The 12,232-nt window shown below is 35.0% G+C and overlaps 1 protein-coding gene across 2 annotated transcripts in view; it reads left to right on the top strand.

The window, feature by feature from the left end:
• FAM199X (family with sequence similarity 199, X-linked) overlaps positions 1-12,232 on the top strand; it is a 35,162-nt gene that overhangs the window by 9,170 nt on the left and 13,760 nt on the right. For both annotated transcript variants that reach the window (XM_040467302.1, XM_040467301.1), the window contains exon 2: positions 5,535-5,754. In XM_040467302.1, coding sequence (XP_040323236.1) covers positions 5,535-5,754 — 220 coding nt within the window. The remainder of the gene's footprint in view (positions 1-5,534; positions 5,755-12,232) is intronic.

The following is a 12,232-nucleotide window of genomic DNA, read 5'->3' as shown; positions in this document are numbered from 1 at the left end:
ATTTGTCCATGGCTCTCTCCACCATTATCAAAAAAGGATGTCATTTACAAAACTGAAAAAATTAAGATGATATTGGTTGGTCCTGGAATTAAATTGAAGGAGATTTTTTTTTTATTTTTTATTTTTTTTTAAATTTTTTTTTCAACGTTTATTTATTTTTGGGACAGAGAGAGACAGAGCATGAACAGGGGAGGGGCAGAGAGAGGGAGACATAGAATCGGAAACAGGCTCCAGGCTTTGAGCCATCAGCCCAGAGCCCGACGCGGGGCTCGAACTCACGGACCGCGAGATCGTGACCTGGCTGAAGCCGGACGCTTAACCGACTGCGCCACCCAGGCGCCCCAGATTGAAGGAGATTAATATGAACTACTCGATGTGTTATTCTCTTCATCTTTTAGTAGTACATCAGTACTTAGACATTGCACAATTGTGAAAAGCATGTGGGAGGACGGTACCCCACTTTTGTACAGCCTATTGGCAGAACAGGAAATGAACTATCGTATAAAGCAATTATTTGGTTATGTGATTACCCAGAAGAACCCCAATACTATTGTGTACCTTTTGTACTCCCCACAGTTTCCCTATCTCAATATAGAATTAACAGTTGCAAAACAGCTGTAAGTTGCAGGTGGGAGAACCACACTCCGTGAAGTAACAGATTATAGAGGCAGGAGGAATTTAGTTTGGGGACTTCTTGAGACAAGTTGAGAATGGGGATCAGGCTTGGGAGAACTATCCAGGCCAGAAGTGTGGATTTGGGAGCATTCAGAACAGAAATTCCAGTAGCGTCTTAGGAGTAGAACTGTGGGTTACAAAGGTTGAAAGAAGAAGGAAGTTTTCAATTAATTTAGCAGGGAAGGGAAAGAGAGGAGATATAATAATTTGAAAAAAAGGTGAAGGTTTCTTCATTGTTGTTGTTTGCTTTGTTTAGTTTTTCTTTTCCAAGAATAGAGCTTTTAGCTCTTTAGGAGCAGCCCACAGGAAAGGGAGAAATTGAAAATGCAAGAGAGTGTGGGATGACAAGAGATGGATCGGTTGAACTCAGAAGCCCAAATGGAATAATTAACCTTAGACATGACATGGAATGTTTTTTGCTTCCGAGTCTGTGGAGAGGGTACCACGACAGTTGAGATTGCTAGGAGGAGAGTTAGGAATTTGAGTGAGTAGAGTAGCTAGCAGGGTTGTATCACCTGCTCTTACTTGGGACCTTAATGGCCTGTGCTGCTCCAAAGGTGTAGCAGAGGTCAGGAGTATGGGGTTTTTGGCAGATAAGCCTTGCAGATGAATGTACTTGGCTTTACTTTTTTTAAATTAAAATTTGGACAGCAAGCCTTGTTATTAATCCATTGGGATTAATAAACTCCCAATAAACTTCATTGGGATTCTTTTCAACATTTTTCTTTTAAGATAGAAAGTCTCCTTTGTGAATAATTTTATGATTATAGCTAGGATCTTAGTATTAGGTAGCTTTCTCTTAGTGGAATAAGATGTAGGGGCTTTGCAGGTTTGAATAGTTCAGTGCTGACTGAGCACATGCACACAGTGGTCATTCATTACATATTTGAAATCACACTTAAATTTTTATTATAAAATCTCATTTTAGAAAATTGGCATATGCAAAACTGTAGGGATCACCTATGATCCCTTTCAGTAAAGAAAACAACTATCAACATTTTGATGTTGTTACTTTTAATATTCTTTTTATGTTCATATGTAATTTTTAAAAATCAGGATCAGGTTATATAAAATTTGTGACCGGGTTTTTGCACTTACATTGTGAGTGTTTTCCTTTTTAAAAAATAATCTGAAATATAAATTTATTGATTATAAAACACCATTATTTAGATATGTTATTTAATTATTCCCCATATTTGGGGACCATGTCTTTTCCCTTTATTGGCTATTATAAATGATATTGTTTGGACATGTTTGTACATACATTTTTTTTCCAAATTTCTATTTGAGGAGGTGATAGATTCCTAGAGGGGCAATTACTGAGTCCAAAGGAATGAACTTCTTTGAAGCTTTGATATATGTACAGTACCAAATTGCTTTTTAGGAAGATTATGCCAATTTAACACTCCCACCAGCAGTGGATAAAAAAGTACTATCTAGTTTGTTTTTGTTCACATTGCCTTAAAGTAATAATAAAGATAATATTTGGAAATTAGAAGATAATAGAATTTTTAAAAAATCTCTAGTAGTAAAAATACTAATTTTCTGTTTTGTAAATGATTGGTTTCAAGTATGAACCCACTTTTATTGTCACTGTTAATTACAAGAGAAAAGAGAAAAGGCTTCTAAGAATACCCAGAATCCTGTTAAATCTGTTATAAAGTCATGGACCTGGAAAATTGAGAAACATACTGATTTTGCCCTACGGTTAGAACACAAAACCAAGCAAATTCCTGACTGCCTTGTCAGTGATCCAAACATTAGATTATTAAATCTAGCATAGTTTTTTAAAAAAGGAAAGCCATTATTACTCATGGAAGGAAACAAATTTCTGCAGAATTTTTGCAAGCTCAAAAGGAATTCTCATTAAAAACCATTACCTAACAGCTTTTCCTACCACATAACACAGTACGTGGCACATAGAAGATGCTAGCTAAATGTTTGTTGAGTGGGTGAATGAAGGTTTTAAAAAGTCACATGCAATTTGAAGACACAAAAGAAAAAATAATTTGCCCAGAATACAGTATAGGTACTGGTTTACTAGGTCTAGGAAAAATCTTGTGATTGCCATTTTATAGCTTTTATATTGCCTTATAAACTATATTAACTTGGTTAATTCTGCTAGGTTTGTTGATTTTTTGAAAAATGAGGATACTGCCTGCCTAGGAGGCATGTGATGAATCTATGTAATATTACAGGGTATTCTAAGATTGTTAGATGAATTAGATTTTTGCCTATTTATAAAAACTTGATGACATCTGTGTTTATATTTACTGAACTATAACAGTTTAGAGACTGTGTGTCTGTGTCTGTTTTGATGCTATAAAATTGTCAGATTGCCCAAATTTTGTAAATCAAGAACTTTGAAATTAAGATTAGTCGTACAAAGTGGGGAGGTAAAAAATGAAAAACACAATTCAAGAAATAATGGATTTAATGAGGGATGAGAAACAATCTTAAGTAAGTAACAGGCTTTTCTTCAGGAGGTAATTATTTCAGTATCTTATTGGTATCGGATGTACTAAATCATTATCTTAAGGATTAATTCCCTAGGCTACTGCCAAAACAATGAAGATTACCTCCTTAATAGTATAAAGCTAGTGGAAATTTACAAAAGAAAGCAGACTTATAGATTTTGAGACAAAAAAAAAGTAACCCTGCAATAAATACCACAGACAAAATGTTAATGTTGCTAATGTATTAAGAACTCATAAAATCAATAAGGAAAACATTAACACATACAAAAACACTAGAGCAAAATAGTTAATAAATGATTTAGAATTTGATCTTGCCAGTAATTAAAGAAATAAAAATTGATATAAAAATGTGTTTTTTTTCTATCATATAGGTAAAAATTTTGAAAATTCCACTGCTGTTAAGTTTGTGGTGAAATGAGCACTTTTTGTATACTGCTTTGGGGATTGTAAATTGGTGCAGCTTTTCAGAAAGGTCTTTGGCTAAGTATGATATGACCTTCAGAAATGTTCATATTCTTTGACTCAGTACTTTCCTTTCAAGTAATCTATCTTTAGAGATTAAATATTTTGATAAATAGTTATAACCAAAAAAGAGTTAACCCCCCAAATGGAAACAGCCTAAGTATTACTGAAGGAATAAGATTAAATAAATTGTGATACTTTTTAATCAGTGGAATATTATATAGGCATTAAAATGTTTTCAAGATAGGGGAGCCTGGGTGGCTCAATCGTTTAAGCCTCCGACTTTGACTCAGGTCATGGTCTCATAGTTTGTGAGTTTAAGCCCTGCATTGGGCTCTGTGCTGACAGCTCAGAGCCTGGAGCCTGTTTTGAGTTCTGTGTCTCCCTCTCTCTGTATTCCTCCCTGCTCATGCTCTGCCTCTCAAAAATAAATAAACATTCAAAAATAAAAAAAAATGTTTTCAAGTTATATATAATAGTATCCTGCTTTCTATACTTAACATATATATGATTCTCTCTCTCTCTCTCTCTCTCTCTCTCTCTCTCTCTCTCGCCCTACCCCACTGATGTGCGTGTGCTCTCTCTCCCAAAATAAATTAATTAAAAAATAATAATAGCTACCATGTATTGAGCACTTTTTATGTCTGCTAAGTGTTCCATATGCATTCTTATATAATGTTCCTAATAACTGTTTCTTAAAGATGAGAACACAGACTTGAGGAGGGTATATTTTGCTTAAGATCAAGTAGTAGTAGTAGTAATCAAATGATAGAGCAAGAATTTGAACTCAGTCTGACTTCAAAGTGTATTCATAACTACTATGCTAGAAGTTTTGATTATAGATGAAGGTTTTACTGTATTCTTAATTTAAATACAATCTTTAATATAAATACATATATTTATTTATTTTAGAGAGAGCATGAAAGTGAGGGAGAGTGGCAGAGGAAGAGAGAGAATCTTAAGTAGACTCGAAGCTCAGTGTGGAGCCCAATGTAGGGCTCGATCCTAGGACCCTGGGGTCATGACCTGAGCCGAAAACAAGAGTGGAACTCTTAACCGACTGAGCCACCCAGGCTCCCCTAAATACAATTTTCTTTTAAAATGTTTTATTATAAAAATTTTCAAATACAAAAATTAAAGGGACTAGTGTAATGAACCTCATACCCAGCTTCAACAATTATTTGCTATGACAGTGTGCTTCATACCACTACTCATTCCTCAAACCCTTCTTATAATTTCGAGACAAATTCCAGATATATTTCATTCATAAATGTTTTAGTGTACATCCTTAAAAGAGAAGGGCTCTTTTGAAAATAATCACAATAACATTGTCATACCTAAAAATATACATACAGTCTTTTTTTTAGGATGGTTTCTTATTTTTTTATTTTATTTTATTTTTTATGCTTTAAATTTACATCCAAATTAGCATATAGTGCAACAATGATTTCAGGAGTAGATTCCTTAGTGCCCCTTACCCATTTAGCCCATCCCTTCCACAACCCCTCCAGTAACCCTGTTTGTTCTCCATGTTTAAGAGTCTCTTATGTTTTGTCCCCCTCCTTGTTTTTATATTATTTTTGCTACCCTTCTCTTATGTTCACCTGTTCTGTGTCTTAAAGTCCTCATATGAGTGAAGTCATATGATTTTTGTCTTTCTCTGACTAATTTCACTTAAAATAATACCCTCCAGTTCCATCCATGTAGTTGCAAATGGCAAGATTTCATTCTTTTTGATTGCCAAGTAATACTCCATTGTATATATACACCACATCATCTTTATCCATTCATCCATCGATGGACATTTGGGCTCTTTTCAGTACAGTCATCATAAATGTCATAAATGTATCCTATTAATATCTTAAAATTGTGTGGATTTTGTAGTTCCTATTGTAATTTCTTTTGTGTTGTGTTTTTAAGGTGGAACTTAACTTCTTGTGGAACAAGCGTTGCCAGCTCAGAATGCAGTGAGGAGCTATTTTCATCAGTTTCTGTTGGAGATCAAGATGACTGCTTTTCCCTGTTAGATGATCAAGACTTCACTTCTTTTGATTTATTCCCCGAGGGAAGTGTCTGCAGTGATGTCTCTTCTTCTATTAGCACATACTGGGATTGGTCAGATAGCGAGTTTGAATGGCAGGTAGGTTTTGTTTGTCTTTGTATTACCATCATTATTCCATAAATAGAAGAATGAATTTCTATTTTGATATTTTCATCTCTACCTCAAAGTAAATTTTCTCCAGTGTTTATCCAGTCCTGGAAATTCTCTGACAACATTAAGAATTAGATGGAATATGTATCCTTTATTTTTGCTAATGTACCATTTAGGTATCTGATGCTGCAGATATCCTTATTTAGATTTCATGTAATTTAATACTTGTATAATGTTCCCATTATTATATATAATCAGTACTTTTCTATGCATGAATCCAAGCAAATGTATTCTTCCTGCTATAGTAAAAAGCCTTCGTGTCCTTATAGGCACAATATCTTTGCATCAGGGTTATGTTCTGTATATCTGGGCTCTGAAACCATTATTATCATAAAAACAATTTTTGGCTCTGTTATCAGCAACACAATACAATTACTCATTTTGTATTCTCTTCATATGTAGAGATGTTTTTTGTCCTACAGTTTTTTTTTTCTTATGGCATATATACCATGTAAAATGGCTTTGTACAAATTGCTTGGAAATTCTGCCGTATAATGAATGCAGTCTATCAGAAAATGTAAATCATGTTATTGCAACATCCATTGTCTGATTGTAAAAAACAGTAACATTTGAAGAAGCTTTCCTTGCATATAGCAAATGTTATGTTCAACAGATATTTGAATGCCTACTATGTTTGAAAGCCATCCAAAACTTTGAAGTTGTGTTCTAAAAGAGGAATCAAATATTATTTTATTTTAAACATTTTCTTATTAAAATATGAAAACAGGCTGGCATGAAGTTAAAAATAAGTCTCCAAGTCCCACTCTGCTGTGGTTACCACTGTTAAGAGTTTGTGCAGATCCAATTATGTTTGCACAGTGTTAAAAACACACAAATGGGATCATATGTTGGCCACTGTTTGGCCCTTTGATTTTTTTCAACTAATATCTCATTCTTTTCGATACCTATATCATAATTTATTTAACCTGTTCCCTAATAATGGATATTTAGATTGGTTTCAGTTTTTTCTTGTTATAAAAATGCTACACTGAAAGTTAAATTTTTATTTCATTTTTTAAAGTTTATTTATTTTTGAGAGAGAGAACATAAGGACAAGTCGGGGAGGGGCAGAGAGAGAGAGAGAGAGAGAGAGGGAGACAGAATCCCAAGCAGGCTCCATGCTGTCAGCGCAGAGCCCAACGTGGGGCCTGAACTCCCCAACCATGACCCAAGTGAAAGTCCCATGCTCAACTGACTGAACCACTCAGGTGCCCCTGTGGGTTATCTTTTTACTTGATGCTGTCCTTTGACACACAAAATTTTTTTAATTTTAAAGAAGTTCAATTTATTTTTTCTTCAGATTCTGTGCTTATGATGTTATATTTAAAAAACCATTGTTTAATCTAAGGTCATGCAGATTTTCACCTGTTTCCTTCTTAGAGTTTCAGTTTTTACATTTAGGTCTTTGATGTAAGATAGGGATCCAAATTCATTCTTTTGCATGTAGATATTCAGTTGTCCCAACACCATTTGTTGAAAAGACTATATTTTTTTCTTATTGAATGGTCTTTGTACCCTTGTGGAAATGAATTGGTCATAGATGTGGGTTTAGTTCTGGACTGTCAGTTATATTCCATTAATATATATATGTCTATCCTTATGCCGGTGCCACAGTTTTAATTGCTCTAGCTTTGTAGTGAGGTTTGAAATCGGGAAGTATGAGTTCTCCTACTTTGTTCTTCTTTATTAAGCCTGTTTTGGCTATTGGGGATCCCTTCTGAAATTCCGTATGAATTCTAGGATTAAGTGATCCATTTCTACAAAAAGGGCAGTTGGAGTTTTGATAAGGATTGTATCGAATCTGTTGTAGTTTTTAGTGTCTAAGCCTTGTACTTCTTTGGTTCAATTTATTCCTACATATTTTATTCCTTTGATACTGTTGTAAATGGAATTGTTCTTTTTAACTTCATTTTTGTGTTCATTGCTGGTGTATAGAAATAAAACTGTTTATATTGATTGTGTATCCTACCACTTTGCTGAACTAATTTTTTTAGCTTAAATGATTATTCTTCTCTGTGTGGATTCTTTAGAGTTTTTATGTTTAAGATCTTATTTATCATCTATAAATAGAGATAGTTTTTCTTCTTCATTTCCAATCTGGATAGCTTTTTTTTTTTCTCTTGCCTAATTGCTCTGGCTAGATCACCAGTGCAGTGTTGAATAGAAGTGGCAAGAATTGGCATCCTTGTCTTTTCTGATCTTAAGAGAGAAGCTTTCAGTCTTTCACCATGGAGCATAATGGTAGCTGTAGGTTTTTCATATATGCCCTTTATCATATTGAGGAATTTCTCTTCTATTCCTAGTTTGTTGAGTGTTTTTATCTGGAAGAGTATTTAGATTTTGTCAAAATGCTTTTACTGCATTTATTGAGATGACCATGCAATTTCTTCCCTTCATTCTATTAGTAGGATGTACTACATTGATTTTTGTATGTTGACCCACCTTTGCATTCCTGGAAAAAAATCCTAATTGGTCATGGTATATATTCCTTTTAATATGCTGCTGGATTTCATTTGTTAGTATTTTGTTTAGGATTTTTATGTCTGCATTCGTAAGAGGTATGGGTCTGTAGTTTTTTTGTGATACCTTCGTGTTGCTTTGGCCTCATGGAATGAGTTAGGAAGTATTCTCTTCTAGATAAAATATTGTAATAAACTTTTTCATTTAGCATATAAACTTTTTCATGATCTTCATTATAACTCTTTTAATGACTTTATAATATTCCTGGTGCTAGATATGCCAGAGTTTGTGAAACCATTCCCCTATTTATATCCATTTCATATTTTTTTCTGTTTTAGATAGCACAGCAGTGAGCATCTTTGTGTTGGTACCTTTTTATTTTATGCCTCAGTTTTAAGTGCACACTTTGTATTTAAAATCAAACTACTACTTGGCAATGAGAAAGAATAAAATCATGCCATTTGCAGCAACGTGGATGGAACTGGAGGGTATTATGCTAAGTGAAATAAGTCAGTCGGAGAAAGACGGATACATGTTTTCACTCATATGTGGATCTTGAGAAACTTAACAGAAGACCAGGAGGGAGGGGAAGGGGAAAAAATAGTTACAAACAGAGAGGGAGGGAGGCAAACCATAAGGGACTCTTAAATACAGAGAAGAAACTGAGGGTGGATGGGGGTGGGGGAGAGGGAAAAATGGGTGATGGGCATTGAGGAGGGCACTTGTTGGGATGAGCACTGGGTGTTATATGGAAGCCAATTTGACAATAAATTATATTTTTAAAAATTATGGGGCGCCTGGGTGGCGCAGTCGGTTGAGCGTCCGACTTCAGCCAGGTCACGATCTCGCGGTCCGTGAGTTCGAGCCCCGCGTCGGGCTCTGGGCTGATGGCTCAGAGCCTGGAGCCTGTTTCCGATTCTGTGTCTCCCTCTCTCTCTGCCCCTCCCCCGTTCATGCTCTGTCTCTCTCTGTCCCAAAAATAAATAAAAACGTTGAAAAAAAAATTAAAAAAAAATTACATACATACATACATACATACATACATACATAGCAGACTACAAGGATTCTTTAAAATATAGTCAGATGGAGTCCTGATAATTCTGAGAATTATTTTTTCTGATTATTTTATTTGAATTAAAGTTCTTACTATCCAGGGTCTCCTGGGTGGCTTGGTTGATTAAGTGTCCCACTTCAGGTAATATCATGATCTCACGGTTCGTGGGTTCGTGGGTTTGAGCCCCGCCTCGGGCTCTGTGCTGACAGCTCAGAACCTGGAGCCTGCTTCAGACTGTCTCTGGCTCTCTCTGCCCCTCCCCTGCTTGTACTCTGTCTCTCTGTGTCTAAAATAAATAAACATTAAAAAAATAAAGTTCTTACCATCCATAATGTTGCAACACAGTAGTCGTTTTTTAATTTTAATTGCTGACTTCTTCATTTCATGAGTAGAGTGGAAAACTATCCCTAGCCACTCACTGTTAATGTACATGACTGACTCTAACATTGGAGCAAAAATAAAGCTTGCCTTAGTAATGTGTTTTCTGAATTGGACTTCTGAAACTGGAGTGCGGGTACTCTGTCACCATGGGTATTTGTTTTTAAGTATTATTCTGAAAGGCTTAAAATGCTCTCTGTGGCTGCCTGCCAGGACATACAATGCACCAAACTCATAAGACAGACTTAATAAATATCAGTTGAAATCTGTGAAAAAGAAAACTACATGCCCAATATGGTGTCACTTAGGCCAAGTCTGGCAAACCAAGACTTAATACCTAACCTAACTGCAGTTTCAACGTCCTGGGAATGTAACCTTTAAGTAGTCAATATGGGATGTCTTGGTCAATACTAGGAAATTTACCGATAGAATTCTTTTGCTCTCCTTAGGAGGACAGCAACCTTGCCAAACAATGCATTCCTTGTTAATAAATTCCTTTTTTTAAGGCCCTCTCTCTGCAGTTAAAAAACTTTTTGTTTGTTTAGTTTTGTGAATAATCTCTTTATTTGCTATATGAGATACTGCCTGATTCATGAATGGGTTAATAAAGCCAATTTAACCTTCAGTTTTAAAAAAAAGTGCTCTTTGTGGGACCACATAATGATTAGCAGTACATTATCCAAGAAGATGATTGCAATAATTTATCCAAGAAGACGATTACAAATTATATGTTAGGATTAATATAGACTAGAAATTGTTGATTGTAATTTAAAAATTCATATTAACCTTTGTTGTGATTAAAAACCATATCTGTTTAAATCTTTCTTTTTAACAGATGTCTCAATTACTACCAAAGTAAATATAAAGGATTCATAGATTCTTTGGGACAAGAAATACTAACTACTTGATAAGGCAGGATTTTTAAGCTTAGAATCAAGTAGAATCAAAGCATTTTGCTTTGCTGACAGTTTTCTTTGCTTGCAGTCCTTTTGTTATTAAAGATATATTTGACTAGTCTTAGAGCTTGAAAAATTATTTTACTGTTGAGCAAGGAACCATAGAAAATTTAGAGTGAGTAATTCAGCTGTCACACTTGAAACCTAAAGGTACAATTTGAAATTACACATCGACTGTTACAGAAATGAGCTTACTCATAAAATTTTGCTGCATACTGCAGAAAATTTGGCAGAGGTTTGATTTAATTCTGTCTCCTTGCCACAATTACTGATTATAATATAAATATATTAAATGCTGTTGTCCATGAAAAATATGGAATAAGAATTATTAAACATTTTTAGCTTGAAATATATTATCAGTTATAAAATGGAAAAAGAATGGTCTGATAAATATACAGGAGCCCACACAGTGAATTCTGATGTACATCTGCAGCTCTAATCCCGTATCTCCAATTGACTACTTGACATTTCCACTTGGATGACCTTATTATTTAATGTACCTGTTATTTGATGCTGATTCCTTGGTCAGTAATGTAACTTCCAATTACAGTGTTTCCATGGGAAAAAAATAGACTCCACTCTGTGACATGTCTTATGGTGTAGTGAATAAAAACTATTATCATTTCGAAGGACATTTGTACTTGCTTCTTTCATTATCAGTACAAACTCTCCATATCCGAAATTGCATTCTTCTCTCATTTCAAACTCCCTGCAAGGCAGGACGGTTGGGCATAGTTGAAAGCACTGGACTTTTGTCCTACTTTGGATACTGCCACTAGCCGTATGACCCTCCCTAGACATCATTTTTCCTTATTTGTAAAATGACGGTGTTGTAGTGGAAGATCTGTAACATTGCTTCAGGTCTCTTGCTATAAAAGTTGGAAGTCATCAAGTGCATACCCTGGATGGGTTGGTTGTATGACTGAAATGTGGCCAGTTTTCTTCTGGTTTCAACAAATGGTCATCTCTTATCCATTCAGTTATCAAAGAGCCTTGTAGGGGCACCTGGCTGGCTCAGTCGTTAGAGCATGCGACTCTTGATCTCAGGGTTGTAAGTTGGAGCCCCACATTGGGTGTAGAGATTACTTAAAAATAAAATCTTAAAAAAAAACAGTCCTGTAAATTGTTTTGTATTTTCCCTATTTATTCCCATTTTCTTTGCATTTTTGTTAATCTTAGTCCAAGTGTAGATCAAATAAGAACTTCCTGTGTAATTCCATTCTTTCATCATTCTAATTTATCCCCATACTGCTTTTTAGCTCATCTTCCCTCAAGACCAGTTACATCAAGTTACTTCTATGTAGAAAATGTTACTGGCCTACTTCTCTGTATCATATAACAGCTTGTTCATCCATTGAGCTTTCAAATCCCTAGCACTGATTTTCTGTTTTAATTATATTGGTCTCATTAATCTCATCCTTTTTTTTTTTTAATTTGTGTATTTACCAGGTTATTCTCCTTACCTGAATGCCTTCTCCTTTTCCCCATTCTGCCATTCTGAGACTACCTTGTGAAACTTCACCCACTTTAGCAACAGGTGTCATTCTGTGATGGCTTC

This window comes from Herpailurus yagouaroundi, unplaced genomic scaffold (assembly GCF_014898765.1).
Source record: "Herpailurus yagouaroundi ecotype Mexico unplaced genomic scaffold, PumYag 67416, whole genome shotgun sequence".
Classification (NCBI taxonomy): Eukaryota; Metazoa; Chordata; class Mammalia; order Carnivora; family Felidae; genus Herpailurus; species Herpailurus yagouaroundi.
The sequence above is the reverse complement of the archived record's forward strand: the minus strand, read 5'-3'. Positions and strand labels throughout refer to the sequence as shown.